This window comes from Falco punctatus (genome assembly GCF_963210335.1).
Source record: "Falco punctatus genome assembly, chromosome: 9".
Classification (NCBI taxonomy): Eukaryota; Metazoa; Chordata; class Aves; order Falconiformes; family Falconidae; genus Falco; species Falco punctatus.
Window position 1 is genome coordinate 29,441,622 of NC_137589.1, and position 21,857 is coordinate 29,463,478.

The following is a 21,857-nucleotide window of genomic DNA, read 5'->3' on the forward strand; positions in this document are numbered from 1 at the left end:
ACTCCACGGCAAAGCTCAGCCAAAGGCACTCTGGCTGGTCAGATTTTTCGCATGGTCAGTCAAATTAAGCCTCTCAAGGACTGTAAACAGGATGGACAATGCCAGAAATGAACTGGTGCAGAAAGGTTTGAAGAGCAATCTTATGCCAGGAACTTTTATGCCACGTGTTTCCATTCCTTGCCATCAATACTGAGATTGCCAGCAGCTCTGGGAGGCTGCATCACTAATTCAGGCCTGTAGTTTCAGGTGCCAGTTTGAGGTTTTACCTGAATCTGAATGGAATTAAAAGAGAAGATCATGTCCCTAGCCATGTGGGGAATGGGCCTTCATGCACAAAAGGGATAACTGAATTGGTGCCAAGGGTATCTCCCAGATTTGATAACGTCTCAAATCTCTACCTCTTTAAACAGTCAAAGAACCAAATAGCAAGAGGACTACTCTTAAGGCTTGAGAACTAACTGAAAAAATTAACTATGAAGTGTATGCAGTCAAGAACACTACCACTCTTTCTTCCTATACATTTGGGAGAAGTTCTGGAAGTAGAGGAGGTCTGCAATTATCTCAGCCTTTAATTCACTTGAAGTCCTGGCAGAGTTGGAAGATGTACAGAAGGCAGGTGAGCCTGAATGCCCATCTCCTAGAGAGAATGCTACTGTCTAAACAGTCCAGTACCAGATTCCCATGTGTGCACACACATGAAAATTAACCACTCATTTAAAAACTAACCCAAGATGATGTAGTCCAATTCTATTTTCTTGCTCTAAATTATTATTTCTTTTCTTCTATACCATGCTTGTCTGTAGCAATTACAGACTTTGATCCTAGAGGCAAAGATACTGAAGGGACTGGATTAAACTTGATGGATCAGTTTCTACCAGATGGAAACTGGCACAATGATAGTGATGCCTATATAGCTGATCCTCTTACACCGGTGAAATTTCTGGCCTAAACCAAAACCTAAATAATTTTTATACATGGAGTCTCTCTAGAAGAAAGATACTGATTTTTCAGCTTGCAAAACTAGAAACCACAGAAGGATTTTTTGGAAAAAGTTTCCCTGCAACTGAGGAAAGACAAACTTCAAATTCTGTATCAAGAGGCAGCCTCTACTAAAGGCCAACTCACAACGTCTGGCATTTTACAGTGGATTAAAATCAAACATACCCACAAACATGACTTAGTAACCTGCCCTTTCTCAATCACCCTTCCACTGACTTGCGCCCCCTGCTAATGGTTGACAGAAAACAATGTGACCAGGTGAGTCCTGTGCCTTGCCCACACAGCTGCCACACTTGACTTCCATTAAGATTCACTGCCAACATTCCTGAAATTCTAGCACAATTCATCTGTCAACTAGGGATTTTGTCCAGTGTAAGCATAAAAGCAACTGTATTCCTCTTTAGCGTTATCACTATCCTGACATTTATTTTTATTAGCACTGCAAGTCATATTTTAGATACTTCCCTAATTGCTGTACTATTTAACCATTTCTTATTCTAATTCTGAGACCAAGTTTCATAGTACAATTGCAGAGGGTTATTTTTTTCCTATTTGCAGTGCAGGAGTTCTCACCATGTATAAGTGGTGCTGCTTTTACATAATGCCTGTAATACTCTTTCCCCTGATGAAGAGACAGAAGTTCCAGCTCTCTCGGTCATGCTCTCAGACAGCCCTATACCAAAATCTGGCACAATGACCTGGTGGTATCAACCAAAGGACCACCATTTTCCCACAGAATGTAAAGCAGGGAGAGGCAGCATGTTGCAATCAAAGCCTGCAGGCAAACAGTAGCATGACCGCTCTCACTGAAGAGGAATTATTACTGACACGCAAAGCAAAGGGTTTCTGCTTACACTGTCCAGCTTTCAAGTTTTATCAGAACACAGGCATCTAAAGCAATGACAAAGATAAAAGGGAGGTTGCTCTTATTCCTGTTGGCATGGCAGAGCATTTCCCTACATAAACTAATATTCAAGCTTGCTCTGTACACCCCGAGACTAGTGGGACATCCCTCTGCCAGCAGCTGTAGGATGTAGGGAGAAATCCTGGCTCATGATACCAGAAGGAGTTAAATCTCAGATCGCAACTAGGGCAGCTGGAGAAGTGCAAAAGGCAGCAAACTGAACTTCATGCTCTAAACCAGCTGTTCCAAACTTAACCAGGTGCCAAGTACCACAAGAAGAGTTTGGCGAGAGCCCAGGAGGATTTCTGCAGAGGATTAAATGCCTCTTACTGCAAATCTGACCCCTTTAACTAGACACATAGCCCAATTAAAATATCACAAGAGGACATCATAGAAAGCGGTACTTGCCAGCTCCTTCATACACCAGAGTTGTCAGAGCAATGCAACTTGTTGATTAGTATGGGACTCTTGAGATACAGAGAATGAAAGACAACACAGTAAAACAGGCTTCTAATATCTCTTTCCAGTAGTTCCCAATGTTCTATACCAAAGAAAGCATATTTCATAGATGACAAGGGTACATGGCACTTCAGTTGCCTAACCTCTGCGCATCCCAGGGAATCAGAGACAACGTGCTTGTACAGAACTCTGCATTGGGGAGTGTGTCTCTTACCTGATAGTATTATCTGAAGAGCCGCTCACTACTAGCCTGTCTCTGTACTGCAGACATGCAATGCCTCGTTTGTGGCCATTTAAGGTGCGCACAAATTCACAGGTACTAGTGTTCCATACCTGTGATGGGAAGGGGGGAGGGAACCACACAGAGACAAAATTATTAAGAAGAGACTAACAAAAACTGGTATCTGCATGATACATGGCTGCATCCAGAATACTCTTAATTGAAGATGCTATCATTAAGACTGGGAAAATTACCCCTCCAATGACTTGTGATTATAGTCCGCAAGTGTTACCATCTTGGGTCACTGTACACAGATTTTTGCCATACCGTATGAGAATTAGCTTCCAAAATCAGGCTTTAGCACTCTTGGGCTATGATTTAGTCTACACAGGATCTTGATTTTCCTCAGTTTTAATGCTGCAGATTGGGATCATAGCAGTAACACTTAAGTGACTCCTATCCACTCACCTTCACTTTTGCCCCATGCTGCCCTCTGACAGCTGTTCGAATGACCGATGCTGAAACAGATTATGGAAGTGGTCAAGTTGAAAAAGAACACAGAAGAAAAAGTCCTTTTTCAACTGCTTCTCTACCTGGATCTGATTTGCCACATAGCTCTGTAAACAAGTTGTGCAAGCTCAACAGAGGAGGTACGAGTGGAAACGAGCAGCGGGAAGAACACTGCTGCTAAAGGAAGAGCTGTGTAATAACTGCCAAGGACTATCACCATCCCTGTCTGGTCACTGTTCCCAGTTATTAAATACACATGGCTGAAATAAAAAGCCTCAAACACCTCACCTTTATAGTTCTGTCACCTGATGCTGATACAATGTACTTGTCATCAAAGTCCACTACGTTGACAGCAGCTCGGTGCCCTACTAGCACCCTCCTCAGGGTGATGTCTGTTGGTGAAGCCATGTCCCACACAGCAATGGAACGGTCTTTGGAACATGTCACCATCATGCCGTTATTGAAGCGGAGGTGCAATACTGCTTCACAGTGATGAATCAGTGTATTCAGCATCTCGCCTGCATTTACGTCCCACACCCTGCAGTTTCAAATTTCAAACCAGAGAGAAAAGAGTTAAAAAAATGTACAGTGGATTTTCTGCAGAGAGAGGGAGGGATGGGGAGAGGTAATTGACTCTCTAGCAATATTAGAGAAGCAAACACCGCAAGTTATATCTACATTATTAAATAGTTCATTACAAGATGTATTATAAAAACCTGTTGATTATGCATACATCGAGACAGTCCAGCAGCCAAAAATCCTGCAATGCAGTTAACACCATAAAAATAACCCAGCCAGGAAAAACGTGTTCTTTAATTAAGGGAAATTAGTGCTGAGGAAAGGTGTGAGATCGATGGCCTTAAAGACTGATGCTTCCTGGTTGTGTCAGCCTACCACACACTCCATTTCTAGCCAACGAGTCCCTAATCATGACCCGTGGAGAAGCAAGTTCAGTCACAGGTTTAATCTTTGACCTCTCTCACAGGACTATCAACTCGAAGGATAATTTATACAGAAGCAGAAGGCAAGATAATGCTTTTCAAACAAATGTAAGTAATTGCCACAAGATGCACCACGAATTGCATTTACCCTGCAGTGCATCTGGTACACAGCTACATTCCAGGCATGTGCTGAATACCCAAATTAAGACAGAGCATTTATGTCAATTTAATGTTATTGGAACCAACTGCTTCAGCTGAAAGATAATATAAGATGAAAGTTGGACAAAGGCTTCATACAAGACTTCTAGGATTTGAAATGCTTTAAGCCTTAAAAAAGTTTCTTTTGGGCTGCTTGTTGGCAAACTTGTTTTACCCTCCATAAAGATATTTTTTTTGGCACTATCACACCTGTATCCCAGATACACTATGTGAGAGCACAGAGTGGCTGTATCATCAGGCACATCAGACATTACAGAAGTTAAAACTTTCCTCTTCCAATAAGGCGAGCAGTAAGAAAAGGCAAGATGTGAGAAAGCCTTCTAATATCTTATTTTCTAACTTATGGAGGCTGAAGTGCCTCAACTTCTGGACTACAAATGAGAAAGAAAATGACAATCCAATTACAAAATGCAAAGGAGAAAACCCCACAGACTAAAGACCTGAGCCATTAACATACAAGCAGTTTGCAGATAGGTTTGCCAAACTGAGCAGGAGCTGGAGACCTACTGACTTCTTTGGACAAGTGCATCCCTGAGATCTCAGAAGCATTAAGAGCCCATCTGTACCGTCTATTGGATGAAGCCCCTCTTCCCGAGGAGACCCAAGGAAAAAAAGTGATGCATCCTATGTGCCTCTGGGGTCTGCACAAACATTTATAGATACAGTGGGAAACAAAGTATTTCTGGGCAAGTAGCCAGTCTACAATTTGGCCTGCCTGGCCTGATATGGAAGATGATAGTGCTTGTTACAGAAATCAGCCTCTCCTTTTGCAATCTGTTTAGCACAGTGCAGTTCCCACACTGCCTCCAGGCAGGTGGTATTGCCGAATTCTGGATTTCTGCTAATGATAGGACCCCAAAATCTAGCAGCACCACAAGACTGCATGCATCACATGTCAGGAACTAAATTTAATGGTTATTAGCTTAACAGTGGTCATTTACGCACAAGCACGGTGATAACTATGAAGACCTTGCAGCCATAGAAAAACATGCTAATAGCTTCAGAAAAGGCTACTGACACAGCTTTTGGTTGTCTGTAACTTCACCGCATAAGCATTGCTTGTACTCTGACAAGAACAGAATGTGTAACAACATGGAGAAGACAGACTTGCTCTCTCACATCCAAGTTCATATTGCTATTCACTAACGCATACGTGCCTGTGTTTACACTACAGGTCTTAGACATTCTGGGGTTCTGTAAAATGTCTAGTGGACTTCACATCTGCACAACATGCACCGCAAGTGTTGACTTGAGGTGTCCAGCCTTTTTCTGGAGACTGGAAAGAAGCAAGGTTAGAAAGACTGAAAATAAACATGCTGAAATTTTAATAAGTCACAAGAGATGTAGTCATACATCTTTTGTTAAAATTAAGCCACAATGGATGACTAAACCTTCGAACTTGCTTTGAAAGCTTCAGCCAACTTAAAAAGTTATTCTCAGGGAGAATTTAAAACATTCTCAGGGAGTGTCAAAACATGCAAAACCTTGGTGAAATGCCAGATGGCCTTCCTAAGTCATCTTGACCTTGACTGGCCTTTGTTTAGGTTCTCATTTCTCCTTGACAGTCATTTGCATGGACATCTGATAAACAAGGACAGTAGACGACTGAACAAATATGCTGAACTACTTCATGGAAATGACTGAACAGCACACGTTTTAAGAAAAAATTGTTTCTGCCGCTTGCAAGGCTAAAATCTTAAAAGGCAAACCAAAAGCTCCAAATCATGAGCACACACCTGACTGTTGAATCTGAAGATCCTGTAATGATCACCCGTTCATCGTACTGGAGGCACAGGACAGAACCCGTGTGTCCGGTGAGAATTCGCTTGCATTCCAATGTATTCTTATCCCAGATCTAAGACAGCAAACATTCAAAACCAGACAGCTCAGCAAGGTTTTCATCTTTCAGCACTTACTGGTTTAACTGGTCTGTTTTTTATTATAGTACATGATCCATGGTGCAGTTAGAACACCTTTAATAGTATCTGCAGAGTTTTCTACAGGCTCTTTGGTGCAATACATTAACAGCTTTGATATTACTGGCTTTACTATGAATATTGGTTTTATGCTTCTCATCAGGGTACAGGGCACAGTAATTACATAGCCTATAATTACTGATGGACGAAAACTCCGCTAGTGGAATCTGTTTGTAAGAAAGCAGGGTCTCTTTTGCCAGATAAAAGAGGCATACATGCTGTGCAGGTGTGAGGTGGGGGAAGGAGAAGGCTAGGTTATGAACAAGAGATTGGGTAGGTGTCACTGAAATTAGGACACTATTATTTATGGCATAGGTGCTACATGCCTTTAGTATGCCATTCTGGAGCATTCTCACCTTGATAGTATTGTCCCGTAGGCCACTTACGATCTTCTGATCATCATACTGTAAACAGTAAACCCCTTTGCTTGTCTCGCTTCGGCAGTGGATCCTCTGTAAACTGTGCCTCCCACACCGCCAGTTTGACTCTATTGTCTTGGGGAGAGCCAGAAGACAAAACAGGAGTAAAAACAAAGCACAGAACTATCTCCCCTTTTCTTGTTTGTTTGAGAAGACAGTTTTCTTCACACTTTTCCTGCCATCAGGCCCGTACAATGATGTAACTGTTTTCCAGAAGAAGTAACACATGTCCAATTAATTGGACAAAAGCCTGGAAACATACCGTGGCTAAACTTGACTGTGTTATGTGGAATGGTGAGGGAGAAATGACCTGAAAGCTTTTTTCTGCCTTCAACCTTTAACACCCTGTGACTCAACGACTAAACAACTGAGGAGAAAATCTCAGCTGAGCTCTAGCTAAGCGCTTGTACAAACTTGTCACAACAGTGCCTGAGCACCACTTTTGCCACTAGGAAGCTACCAAAACATGACATTTTGTTCACACTAGACACAAGGCAACCATGCTCAGTTGCTTTCTGTTGCTCTGGGTCCTGGGATTGTAGTCTTTAGCAATGCACTTTCTCCCTGGCTCAGTTCCTGATGTCTCCTTTATTGGGTCTCATTTGCACTGGGTGGAGCAAAGTACCACGGAACAGAGAAAATCAAGACGGTACAGTGCTGCTGTGACATCTGATGTGCAAGCTGTACAGACTCCATCTGCAAACAGCTCACTGAACAATCCAGCTTCTTCTGTGTCTAAAGGAGCAGTGAAGCATGGGACCTTATAAAACTATCCCAAATCTACAAACTTGGTACAAGCACAGACACATCAGATTTAATGAAATATTTCATTAGAACAAAATATTCTCAGAATTTCAGCATCATGAATAAATCAGGGAGATTTAAAAAAAAACCACCCACCAAGCACCACCACATCTGGAAGCTGTTTCTTACCTCTATGTCCTGTATAATTTTGGGGTAAAGTGCTCTGTAGAAGGAGTTGGGTGGTGCAGTCCCATCAGGAGGTTTATTTTTAAATAGATATTGTCCCCTGGAAGACATTGAACACAAATCATGCTTCAGCATTTTACAGAAAGGTCTTCCTGGCATTTTACAAATGGGTAACCACTGTTGAAAAGCACAGATTCATATTCAAACTTAATTTAATCAGTAAGATGGGGTGGTTCCTGTTTGTTTCCTGTGCAAATATGTCAGTGTTGCATTTTGACACTGAAACACTCATGAAAGACCTGCGTCTAGTCACTCAGGGAAGGGAAATCTGTTCTCTGTTATGGACATGAGCCCATTCAACTCAATAAGAGGTGAGAATGGCTCATGCCCGCAATACACATACCCATATCAAAGGTCACCTTTAAAATTAAGTGTACAAAAAAAAATGAAAGAAGCTAAGGAACCCTCAAACCCACTATACATTCACGGCTAGCTTTTATCTGCATTACCATGAACAGTAACAGTTTTGGTATATTGACATTTTACTGCTACTACTATATTTTGATAAGCAACACTTCATCTGTGGTGCCTCCCTCATTTCAACACTGATTTGGAATACTCGTATCCCAAGCTAGATTTTTGCTACAAAAAAAATCCGTAAACGGCAATCACTACCTGCTGTGTAAAAAACTTTAATTCCTCATCCTGAAGTTAAGAAGCCACCAAACACGGTGTGGAAGCTAGTAAACCCCACCATGGGCGTACTAACTGCTGTTCTGCCTGGCAACATGCCTCACAAAATGGAGAGAGGCACAAATGTCTCCGAGTGTAATCCTGGCATCAGAGGCACAGAGTTTACACTGGGCCAGCTCTTCATTTCTCCCTCTCTTGCTCCATTATAGCAAAATTAATTGTTCAGTACTTCCTTGAGCATTTCTTTCTTGTCCTTTCCATGCAGTATACCTTGAAATTCATTTGAGAAACTGTACCTCAGCTGCCCTGATGTACTTCAACTAGGGAAATCACAATGAACCAAAATTTTTAGGTTATGAGGCAGTAGCAAAATACAGGACTGAATAAACAAAATAACAAATGCTCACAAAAAGAACTTTTGAAAATTCTTTAAATAAAGGACTTTAAGTATGATGTGAAAGAAAGGTGCTTTCCACCTTGGATAAAGCAATCATCTGAGTCTTCAAACACCATGACGAGCAGCCACTTATACGCGGACAAACACACACAAAGAAAGGACTCACGGATGCAGGCAAACAATTAACTAGATGGTTGCCTACTTAATGTGATCCAGTCTGGAAATGCATACAAGAAAATTAAAACTATTGGGCCAGGGAAATGAAAAATGCTTTGGAGATACACAGAATACCTAGGACATGTTCTGGAAGACTTGCAGTTGGTCTACGATGATCTGCATACAAGCCTATGTGCCTGAAAACCTGTCTACTGTTTCTAGATTTACTAGCTGAACTAATACAAGGTTTTGTTGCTACCTATAGGCCCTGCCTTGCTGCACGTAGGGTCAGTTGTTTACAGCTCAGCTAAAGGATTGCTTGGAATTTTCCGCAGCATCCCAGTGGCCTTGTGCTGTGGTTCTGGGATAAAAGGAACTATTGTTTGTGGGTTTTGATGACTGGCCAATTCAATCAAGTATTCAGATAGACACAATTGTGCCCAGATTCTGGGCTTCTGTTTTATATTACTCTAAATCTGTGTAACCCTTACTGCTCCCAACAAGCTGTCAGTGAAGGTTACCGTGCTGCAGAATTGTGTGTTTCTGTTGCAAACCACAAGCTTCAAATGCTGAAATCAGGCAGCCCATGTGCAAAGTGAGGAGCTGTAAGCAAATAAAGCCAGTCATTTACCATTCTGAACTGTCCAGCTAGTCGCCTCCTTGTGCCACGCACAGCTTTACCATTGATTACAAGCTATAAAGCTCTATATGGCAGAGATGCAACTACACTGGATATTTCTTGTCTGCCTCTCTTAACTACCCTGCCATGACTGCAGTTGTATCTTCCAGAGCTAATCAGAGGGCAACCTGAAAGACAGGGCACAATTTGCTCCTGTTGTGTCAAAGCAACCTCCAGGACACAGTGTAAGCCCGAGAAAGAGGTGCAGTGACAGGGTGTGACTGTCCTTTGAGATCAGAAGTAGGATTTTACAACTGCTGTTTAGAAATGTCATGTGTTTGTATGACTAGAAATTGGTGTTAATGTTACTTCAAGATCTGGAAGGGAGCAGCTTGAGAACTATCTGCAACGATCCCTGACAAGATGTAAAGAATAGGTAAAGTTCCACAGAACAGGAAAGAGACAAATGTAGCTCTTGCATTTAAAGGAAGGGAAGAAAGTCTGTCAAGGAAATGGTGGACCATCCAACTCAACTTTGACAGCTCAGCAGTTCTAGAGCACGCAGTCAATCAGATGAGTGCCTAGAAGATGACAAGGTGACAACAATAGACAACACTGGTCAATCCAGTCAAACTAACCTCACTTCTCAAGGGCTATTCTCATGACTTAGCAAGAGAAGTATGATCTTGGAAGAGCTCACAGGTGGACACACATGGCTGGAAAACACATTTACTGATGGTGCACTCTCTAACAGGATGGCAATTGGGATCTTGCATGGAGTCTGTCCTAGATGTATCATTACTGAGCATTTTCATTAATGACAAAGAATGGAACAGGGAGTGCATTTATAACCTGGCTGGTGATACTAAAGCTTAGAGAAACTGCAAGAACTTTGGAGGACAGGATTAAACTCATAACACTCCTGACAAAATGGAGAAATACCAAACAATAAATAGAATCTAATTCAGTAAGGACAAGTGCCAAGTTCATCACTGAGTAACAACACAAGCATGCAAGATGAGCAATAATGGCAAAGTAGAACTTCCACTGAAAGGGTAATTAATTTTATAACAGTATTACATACCACTGCTAAAGAAAAGAGCACATGTTCTCTGGAAAGCATAAAATGGAATGCCCTCCATACAGCATGCAAAGCAACACTTCCCACACCACCAAACTCTGATAATGCCTCGGCAGAAGCAAGACACCCAGCTGATCACATCAGCCTCCAAGAATGGAGTAGAGTAATTGAGGAGGGTCTAAACAGAGAAACCAAGAATAACAAGAGGAAAGACAACACAGGATTCTGGTTGGTTACATTACAAAATGTAGGAAACATAATCATCTTCCAACATGGAAAAGATCACTGCAAAAAGGAGAATGAGAAACTGTCCTGTGTGTCTGTGTAGGCTAAATATAACAGGCTGAACTACAGTTAGGAAGACAGCCTAGATTTTAGGAAAATCTTTCTAACACTGAAGTTTGTGAAACAGTGGAACTCCTTGTGCAGGCAAGGCCTCGAGAATCTCCATCAGTGAAAAAGTTAGAGAAACGTCTGAAATGACTAAAGAGAAACCTGGCTCTGCCTCTGGGAAACAGGAGGGACTAAATAACCTCTCAAGGTCCCCTTCAGACTGTGACCTCAACAATACAGAGCAAAAATACAAGTCCTGGAGAGAACAAGGCACTAAAAGGAATACAAAAGTTACTAATGCCATGCTTGTGTTTATTTTATACTCTTTCTAAACATTACACTATTGGAAGCAGATCAAAATAGTATCTGTTTTTAAAGGATGTTTCATAATCCTGATTTACTTGCCTTTACTTCCTGAGACAAACTGTATAACAAAATTAACCATAAAACAGGAGTCTTTGTTTGCAACTCTGTATCTTTTTCTTTTTAATAGCAACCAAAATGCCTGAGCTGTCACTTTTATCTTGTTTATGAAATATTCATACCCAGCTTCCTTTCTGCCAACATCCTAGGGACACCCATGGAAAAGAAAATTATGTATTAAAGGACGTACCCCTGAGAGGGAAAGTTCTAATGAAATGTTAACAGAGCAGCTTCAAACTTGAGTGAGACCCACATTGTAGTAAGGCTATTCCAGATGATTATTAACTAATCTATCTGCATTTCCAAAGTCCCCTATTCTCCATGGTACCTACCCTCAGCTTCCAGTTTGAAAATTAAACAGATATCTAATAGTGAAAATCTGCTGAGGAAAACAAACAGACCTATCAGGAAACAACTAATTCATAGCACATGCTGCCCCACTGCCACCCCTAAAAAAGCTCTTCTGTTGTGAACTGCTGACCAGTTTAGTGTTCCCCTGGGGTGTACATAGCTTCTTAATTTGAACCGAATGACAGCTGGGCATAAAAATCTCAGTCTGTATATCTCACTTGTCACAGTGGGAAAAGAGCATGATCAGATGAAAAAGGTGAGGAAAAAGCCCCCACACTGCCTGCACAGCCAGATGATGCCCTAACACCTCAACACCCAAATTTTGGTTTAAGCAACTGTCAGGCTGGGAACCAACATGATGTTTCAGGTAGCTAAATAACCCACATTTGATGGTTTGAAACACTCAGCACCTACTGTCCTGAACGGGGTCAAAAGAGGTGAAGATGCAGTTTCCTCACCATCCTCTCCTCTCTGACAACCCCCTCCACAGGGAGTCTGTCCTGACCATTCTCTCGATGAGCTTCTTCCACAGCATACCATCCGACGTCACCCGGTACCACTCCTTGCACACCAGCTCAGCAGCACACAACGATTTGGCATCCAGGTATGACAGAATGTTCTCAGCAATGTGATCCAATCCCCGAGCTGGGGGAGAAGAAAAAAAAAAATATTTTTTTTTTTGGGGGGGGAGACACAGAGTTTAAAACAACTCCCCTTGCTAGTACAAAGATACCCTATCTTTCTATCTCCTCTTCTGCATGCAGAGCTGGACCAAATGCACAGAAGAGCATTTGCAGCTAAGTTCAGGAGTGAACAGTGTTCTCCAACCTCCTTTGGATATAACACAACAAGTCATTAAAAATAATAAAGAATCCAAGAAGTCATTCCAATCTATTTCGATGGGTTTTAGCACTAGGGGGATATTCTATGGATGGCATTTCCAACTCAGCAACGCAGCCCCCAAAATCTCTCTATATTAGGACCATTTCTCATCTCACTGCTACAGCTGTTCTCATGTTCCAACGGCTCAAAAGCTGTTTTTGCTAAAGCAGTAGCTTTTAAACGTAATGAAGAAAAAAATATATATTCCCAATGTGTGCCCTGAAGGGTAGTGGTACCTTTAGACATGGGGGAGGGAAAGATATGCAGATGCACAAGGAAGTCGAGAGGGAAGGAGAGGCTGTGTAAGGAGAAAGCGAAGCAGGTTTGCTAGTTTCATTTATTTTAGTGGGTGGAGGGAAAATATGCACCAAAATGGCGTAATTTGCAAATATCTTTCAGTGTGAATACCAGAACTGGCTATTTCAACACGGCTGGAGCAAAATGTAACGCAACTGCCTGGTTAGCACCAAGCAGCCTGATCTAACGTCTGTGTAGCTGGGGGCCGGGGAAGGTTACACTATGTTAACTGGATGGATGTATTCAGTAAAAACGCACCCTTACCCACTCAAATCACCAGCAAGACTTCAGAAAAATAAGATGCCTTTTAAATAAGATGTTTCATAAATACAACTTCTCTTGGAGGCTGTTTAATTCACGAGTGAGATGCACCATCAAGAGATTATCTCACTTCACAGGTCACATTTCACAGGCTTTGTGAGAGTTGTGGTTTAGACCCCATCACCCCTCAAGCATAACATTCAGACCAACCAAAAAGGAAGCATGGCAGATTGGCATTACATGCATTTTCCCTCTGGTTCACATCTGGGACAGAGTTAAATACGTCTTTTCTTGCTTTTAAAACAGCAGCCTCAAAGACCAGGCCTGGCTTGTGACAGCGAAAGAAAAAGCAGCCAGTGCATTTTTATAGTCACATGTCTGAACTTCTGCAAACCCAAATTGGGTGCAGTCAGCTGATTCTGATTAGAGTTCATGAGACATTAAAGGTCCAACCTTTGTTTTCGTTAACCAAAAGATGTCAAAATTATCTCCCAATGCATAAAAATGAGAAAATTCAGCATGCCTCTTCTCAGTCCTTTCAAACATCCTAAATTTATAATACACTTTAGGTGAGACATTCTGCCCAGCGTTTTATGCTTCCATTCATACACGGAAAAAGCATGTGAATGATACCATGCACAACCAGAGAGTGCAGAAAGAGGTCTGACATTTCTTATCTTTATAGATGCAAAATTAGATGTCAACCTGCAAAATAAAAGCATCAACAGCCTTTATTATGTATTTAATCTGAAAAGATATATACAGCCACTATATAAACTTCTTTAAAAAAAAAGTGTTTGTAAATTTAGATTGACTAAACAGCAATTCATGGAAAAGGAGATACTATGTTTTAGTGAACGTGAGCTGGAATTTGCAGGAATTCCACGATTTGGTAGGGCAGAAATGGCCATCATATCCCCCCTGCTTCCCCACCCTGACACCTGCAGCCCTAAGCTCTCTCTACTGGGTGGAAATAGTGTATTTGCTTTCTTTATCTGTGTTGCTTCCAATGAGCCCACAGACATCTGCAGACCCACCAGGACATTTACAAATGCCTGCCTGTGTATTACCCATACTGGTGGCTTTATGTCAGCAGCATCACAGCAATAAATTATTTTATACAGGGAACAATCACTGGCTTTCAGAAGCAGGGGTACACTGCATAAACTGGGCACAGTAATCTTCACCCACAAGTCTGCCTCTGACTCACCTGCCCTTTGTGATTCATCACTAGTTGCACTTTAGATCTTGCTGCAATGAGGTGTTGTAACTACTTCCATGACTGTAAGTTATCCTTTGATATTGATCCTAGACCCTTCGCAAAGAAGGATTACTAATGTTTTGGCCTCTTGTCCTCACACTTACAATAAGTGGATGGCTAGAGCTATTCTGGCCTGGCTGCAAACTCAACTTTATTATTTTGTTTCTTAGGAACACCACAACTTATACCTAACTTGTACTTATACCTAACAAAGCATCACTTCCTTGAAGAAGAGAAATCTCTGCTCACAAAAGTTTTTGCTAAATCCGTGTGAAACATGATTAGCCCTTCAGTCCTCCATACCAACAAGAATGCTGCAGTTATTTCACACATGAAACCCTTATAAAAATGACTTTCCTCATAAAAAATGTTAAACAGCTTGGAAATGCTAAGCAGAGACCTTATTTTTCAGAAACAGAACAAAGTTCATTAAGTACACGGTTAAGCTGTATTTTTCAAACAACCTCAATTCTGTTCAAAGTACTGGAAAAATAATCTGAGCCAATTTTAGTCTACATTAGTAAAACATGCTCATAATTTAAAACTACCTTTAATTCTGGCCATTCTTGGGGACAGTGCTAGGAGGACAGAGATAAGATGCCTCATGATTTTGAAGTAGCTTTATTGTTTTATTCACTCAAGGGGGAAGAGCATGAAAGAATGAAAGAATAAAAGTGAAATCAGAATACTGAACACTTGAGAATTTCAGAAAGCTAAAAAAACACTCAACGAGTTTAGGGGTTTTTATTTATGTGACAATTTAAAATTTTAGGTTGATCACTCTTTCCTAGGCAGTTCCTTACCTTCCCGTTTCCCATTCCCCTCATTAGAAACCTACCTATACTCAGGACATCCTGCACAGACTGCAGAGTCTGCACCAGTCTAATTCCTTGACATTAATTTTCTCCTCTAGAGCTATATTCACTAGGACATTAACACTTTGCAAATATGCAAATTGATGCACATACATTATTTAAGCACACAGTTCCCACAACTATTCAAATACTCACGTATTAGCTGCCCGATTCCTATCTGTTCTGCATTCTGAGACAGTAAAATTAGCTGCTTCCTGGCTAAGTGTGAAAAGACCACTAACAAATAAGGTATGGCTAGGAAACTTTGAATGGCTCTGCAAATATAACATTTGCCCAAAATTTTCAGAAAAAGGCTTGTAGGATGAAATTAAGGAAGTGCAGACAAGATGGGCTTGCTTGCTTTGATGGAATTTTGTGGAGAAAGACCTGGAAAAATTGTGTATGCAACTATACGCATACTTCCACTTTAAAAGTGGGGGAACCAGTGCACTTTCAAAATACCCTCTCTGTTTTTCTGAAACAGAACAGCTCCACAAGTTATAATGCTGCTCTAAGTACACAAGATTATTGTCATTGGACTACTAAAAACTAACATAAAGCAGGTACTTAGCATAACTAAGATTTTTTTTTAATGCCACAACAGCCATTTGATTATGACCTTAAAAATCCAGTAAGTCTATGTATTTAACTTCATAGCAAAACTCCTGCAGTGCCTTTATGCTTCGCAAAATTCACTATTAAACATGCTTTTTACTGTCTTTTAATCCTAGAAACTTAAATTTCATGTTGAGAAATCCTTTCTGAAGAATGATCAAATGACTGATTGAACAAATTCAGCAGTTCTCCGAAGGTACTCACAGAATACGCTTTTGGCAAGAAAGTCCTCTCTTCAACTAGCTGAATACCACACCTGTAGTACTTCTTGCTCAGGTCCATCTCAAACTAAGGACCTATGCCATGGGAATGCTAATCTATTAGTTATTTGTCTATCTATCTACAGTGGTATAATCTAATGGTTTGAAAAAAAGACCAAAGAACCAGGAATTTCTGTCTGGTTCTGAAACTCTACTACTGTATATATGTTATCTCCCACTGTCTCAGTCTTCTCATCTCTAAGACAGGGCCAATATAAAACTGCACGTACACTATGTGTGCATTCGGTGAGATACACCCAGTGCCACAACTGAGAACAGCTGGGATAATATTTTCAATGGAAAGCACTACAGAGGTGCAAAAAAAAGAAATTTCCATCCTTTTTCCATCCTTTCATCTTACGTCCTCCATTCTCTCATATTAGCAATAAACACATAATCAAAGCAATGACTTCAGGAAGGTATTTTACTAGGAAAGACAGACACCAAAAAAAAAAAAAGAAAAAAAAAAGGCAAAACCTCAGCTGAGCAACCAGAAAGAGCAGTAATTTTAATTTTAAAAACTTTCGTTATTTATGAGTCATTATGGGTACAACTACCTGCCCTGTGGCTTGCAATGACTAGACTTACAATACATATAGGAGCTATCACTTACTCCTAGCCAAACCATGATGGTAGTAGATCATGCCTTGAGAGACGGTAGGAATACAAAGTAAAACATTGCCACGTTTCACACCAGTATAGAGCATTCCATTCAAAAGCTATTAGCTGTTTTTGCAAACTGACCCTAAGAAGAGACCTCTCCAGCAGGGTAGGCCAGAGTGGAATAGTTTTCTGAAAGACAAGATGGAGAGGCAAGCTCCTTCTGCCTGCAGAAATACCTGGCAGTGCAGTGATGAAGTCCCGCTGTAACATAGGTTTGAGGTATGAGTTTATATGTCCGTGCTGGTAGTGACACATCTGGGAGATGAGGTGCTCCACAAACTCCACCTGGTCAGACTCAGACCACTGTTCAAAATACTTGACGCAGAGTTCCTTCTCCTTCTCATAGCTTGCAGACAGTTTCCTTTGCTTGGGCACAATCATACTGGAAGTGCCATTGGCAAGTTTTGTCTGTAAACAGGAAGGAGAAAAACATCCCAGATCACACATGTGAAAAGAAGCTGAAGTGGTTGTACAGTTTTTTTAGGGGGAAGAAAATAGAAGGAAAAAAGCACTCTGATACGTAAAGTTGGCTGAGACCACATATCGCATTTGGTGCTGTCAATTGGAGCACTGGCACCGCGAGCTGTAACCCCTGCAGGACAATGCACTGGCTCATGCCAAAGCTGCACACAAAGGACTCTGGTTCAATGGGAAACCTTGAGTGGCAATTTAACAAACACAATTTTATTTACATTGTGCACACAGTAAAATTCATTTGTATTCCTAGTCTACAGTTACCAGTTACTTCCATGCACCGATAGAAAACAGCATTTGTATTCTGGTTTTATTGCTAAAGAATGGACTGCTGTTAAAATTCATAGGGAATGCATGAAATGGATGAGAAAAAAATTGATAGTACTTCTTCTGAGTATAAAATCATACCTTGAGAGCAAAGCCAGCTAAAACACACCCTGATATTTGGTACATACTTCTTTCACAGAAAAGATTTTCAACTTTCTGAGCACTGTTAATATCTTGTCAGAAAGACTCAGCTCAAAGAAAAGTTTCAAGGAAAAGCAAAACATTGACATTTCAATTTACTACTTGATAGCAAGATAAAATTTCTGTTTTCTAAATGATTTAACAGGAAGAAAAGTGCACATTTTGCATTGCAAGGATATCCTTAGTCCAAGTAAAATTAACTCTGTGGGAAATTATTTTTTCCTATACTGGTCAAACAGTTTCTATTAAATGCTGAAAACACGTGATTGTCTCTCTTTCATTCCAATGGTTTAACACCAGACAGTAGCATAATAACATTCAATAATTATTACATCCTTTTTATTTACAAAATACATTTAGAGGTTTTCTAAAACTTATAAAATCATTCAAACCAAATTACAGATATCAGAATATATAGAACATTGATGGAGGGATGCTATATTTACGTTCTATGATGATAATTCCAGGCATCAACCTCACCAGGAGACTTTATTAACTTTAAGGGGTAAGGGGTGAAGTAGTACCTAAATCTCTCTGCAAAGATATCTAATTATCTAAAAGAAATGCATGAATTAACTGATTTTACAGGAAAAGGAAAACCACAAAAGACTTTTTTCAGCAAGTGCCAAAAGAGTGGGTTATTTAGAGACCACAAAATCTAGTTACCAAAACTGGGTTTGGAATGCAGGAATTTCTCAGGAGTAAATAATTCCTGTACTTCAATACTCCTCCAACCCTGACAGCAATCCTGAATTTGGAACCCCCAAAATCTCATGATTTTAAAATCTACCCAACTAGTCACTATGTACATTTCATTTTCTAGAGAAAATCCACCTAAATATTCTTTTCAGCATTTCCAGCAGAGCTGCACAGACTTTCCTCTGGTAGAAAAAGCCAGTAATTAGCTGTGATTTTTAACAAGCACTTTCTTCTATTTCTGAATTATGGTTTGACTTTTGAGAGTTCATCAGAACATGGAGATCACACCTTCGGTGCTCATTTCTGCAGCTCAGTGTTTTCAACTTTACTTTTATCCCCACTCCTCCCTGCAAATTTCTGTGGTCAGTAAGATCATGCAAGACAAGGGCTATGTCTGAGCTACACTTTCACTAGTCATCACATTGACAGCACTGACTGCAAGGGGGTCACAGAACCAGTGCTGGGCAGCCGAAAAGAAATACTCTCTCTTGGGCCAACTTTTTAGATACCGAAATCTCTAAAGAGACTGTGGGCATGAAGTCCTATGTGTGAAAGGCTGGACTTTTCCTAGCAACATCCACAGCAGGCAACAGCCTGGCAAAAAATTATTACGAATGGACTGCACTGAACATCGGTCTTAAGGGATTCCGGTCATTTTTGCTGCAGTTAAGCTGCCTACAAAACAGACACCCCTGTAAAAATGCTGGATTAAGACAGCAGAGAGATGCTGTATTCTACAAGCTTGAACTCATTTCATTTCTCATTTTCTTTGCTGTGCATCTCACAACAGGCTGTCTCTACAAAGCATTTTTTGAAAACCTATACCTCTGCCTTTTAATTTGAGAGACCGTGAAATCTGACTCGTGCTGAGCTGGAGTGGGGCAGACAGCTGATGTGCAAAGACCACAAAAGGGGCAATCCTTTCATGGGGTGGTACCACGTTCTGGCTTTTCCATGATTCCTGAGCACCCTTCTCCCAGCAGCCTTCAGCTCCCCATTACCTCTAAAACATCGGTTTGGGGTATCAAACAGAAGTTGCAACATCTGCAAAATCAAGTTACAGCTTATGTGCCTACAGATAGATGGCTTAGATGGGATAAAACAACCCATTCTGCCTGGATCCCAAGTGAATACAGGCCTCTTGGGTGGGAATTGTAAATAAATTACAGAGTCCATTGACCAACACTTCTAAGAGCTCTAGAAGTCAAACTCCAGGTTTATATAGTGGTTCTGCTAAGAAAAGCACTATACATGTTACAGTGTTTATGTCCGGATTAGCAGGCAGGGGAACACTATTTCTCAGGTTCACGCATTACTTTAGCTGCATTCTGACAATGTCAACTTGAGACCTGGTATGCACCCTTGTCTGCTCTATCTTCCCACCAAAAGGAGTGAGGACAAGCCCAGAGGTAGCTATGGTGTGCCCAGCAGGTCCTGTGGTCTACATAAGCAGGGGACCAGGAGGACAGGGCAAGCCACAAACCCATCAGTTCTGCAGAGTAGAGACAGGCAAACTCACAGGGCTCCCAAATCACTATACATACTCACATGCCTCTGCCAGAACACCTGCAGCTATGCAGTTTAGAATACAATTCCAGAATTTCAATCTGAAGATTCCTGAAAATCCACTGGAAGGAAGTTCAGTGAAAAAGACCTCTTATTAAAAAAAAGCAACACCAAAACAACAACATTAAGCATCTGTATTATTAAAGCACTGGGGGGAGGGCAGTTACTATCAGTAAGAGAATTGATTTGGCTTCCTGAGAAACCCTGATGACTCAACCATTCTGATCAACTGCCTCAAGTTCACGACAAACCACCTCAGAACAGTAAAAGCAACTATTTCCTAGGGCACACCACCATCTACAGCCTCTTCCCTCTCCTCGTACAACAACCAGGCCTCACCTGAAAAAGAAAAAAAACTGTCCCACACGCCATCCATAGTGCTAGGATAAATATCCATCCAAATTCACTGTATACAGTCATGCTTTTTATAAGTTTCACCTCCAAAAATGGCAAAGAAGAATAGGCACTGGTAGCCCATCACCTGGGAGGAAGTTTGGGTATAACAGAGCAAACCACTAACTCAGCACAGATAAAGCTTTTCTGACTCCCTTTTGACAACCCCCTGTAAGCAAGGGCTGAGAGGTGCCCCAGCTGGCTCTAGGCACAACTACTCATCTGCAGGAACAGTAGAGGTGTTCTCCTACAACAGCGTGCCTGAGCGAGTAAGCTGTGCCAGGAAACCCAGGGGATTGAGTGCCTCAGGTTGGTACTAGCTCAGGGATCTACGTACTATGCTCCACTGCAGACCATAATTACAAGACCATTTCTCCAAATGGCTACATTTAACACAAAGCACATTTGTATGCCCAGTGAAGTAGAAGAGGACTAATATATGAAAGGACTTTAATCTAAATAATGGCTTGCAACTATAGGAAGGCGCAATATTTCAACGCAGATAAATAAAGCCTGGATAAATCTACTGCTCTGCATGTAAAACAAAACAGCCATGGTATATAAGAGCTGTAACCTATATATAACAACAAAGGCTACTTTTGTTTTTGTTCAGTACAGGGGACCAAGGAGCCTCATAAAGCACAGAAAAAACAAACACAAGCACAGTTTTCTGATTCTAGCACAGGTACAGTGTTTCCCCAACCATGTGAGTGGTCACAGCTTCTACATACTTTTAAAAAAAAACACCATGTCCTCTAATCATTGCAGAGGACTTTGTTAAGGCACTTCCTACAGGGTGGATGAATTCAGGTTGTATGTTTCTTATGGTAAGAAGACATCTCTTGAAGTCAAAGGAAAAGAGAACCTGTCTCCCAGAATACAGAGAATGGCTTAAATGACCCCAGCAAGGTTTGGGACCTTCTGAACCTTCAAGACATCTTCATGCTGAAGCTCTGAAAAGACTTAGAGCTTAGACCACCACTGCAAATTTCTCAGTTTTTCTCTAGACAAAAGGAAGGGACTTCCCTTCAATCCTGCAGCACCAGCAGGTCATACTGAGCTTCTTTCCTCCTTCACTGCCTCACTGGGACTTCAGGCTCTTACACAGAGAGACGTCTCCTACTGCTTATCTGCAACAACAGCATTTCACCTCCAACTGCTTGTGCCACCAGTTGTAGTTGAGTCACTGATCTAGACAGAGCCACCTTAACAGGAATTTTGGATGGGTCTTAGTGAAGGGGAGGAAAAAAGAGGACATAATGTTTAATTATAAGAAATGATTGAAATAGGCACAGACATACCCCGGGTGCCTCTGCACTGCAGCAAGCTCTAAACTTGTTATCGTTAATGGTTTAAATTTCACTGTGCTAATCATTTCAGGACACAAGCCTTTCTTGATAATCTAATGAATTATTCCAACATCCTTCAGCAAAAAAAATCCTTCATGACAGCACTAATTACAAGACGTTTTCCCAGTGCTTATGTAAAATATGACAGAGCAGCAGCTTAGGGAATTGCAGAAAACTGCTTCTAA

At 41.1% G+C, this 21,857-nt stretch overlaps 1 protein-coding gene across 7 annotated transcripts in view; it reads right to left on the minus strand.

Moving 5' to 3' along the window:
* Nucleotides 1-21,857, minus strand: part of BTRC (beta-transducin repeat containing E3 ubiquitin protein ligase) — a 144,598-nt gene that overhangs the window by 12,900 nt on the left and 109,841 nt on the right. For all 7 annotated transcript variants that reach the window (XM_080402399.1, XM_080402397.1, XM_080402398.1 and 4 more), the window contains 7 exons: nt 16,900-17,131; nt 12,089-12,275; nt 7,581-7,677; nt 6,585-6,722; nt 5,989-6,107; nt 3,381-3,630; nt 2,577-2,695 (listed from right to left, as the gene is read on the minus strand). In XM_080402399.1, the coding sequence (XP_080258525.1) occupies nt 2,577-2,695; nt 3,381-3,630; nt 5,989-6,107; nt 6,585-6,722; nt 7,581-7,677; nt 12,089-12,275; nt 16,900-17,131 (1,142 nt within the window). The remainder of the gene's footprint in view (nt 1-2,576; nt 2,696-3,380; nt 3,631-5,988; nt 6,108-6,584; nt 6,723-7,580; nt 7,678-12,088; nt 12,276-16,899; nt 17,132-21,857) is intronic.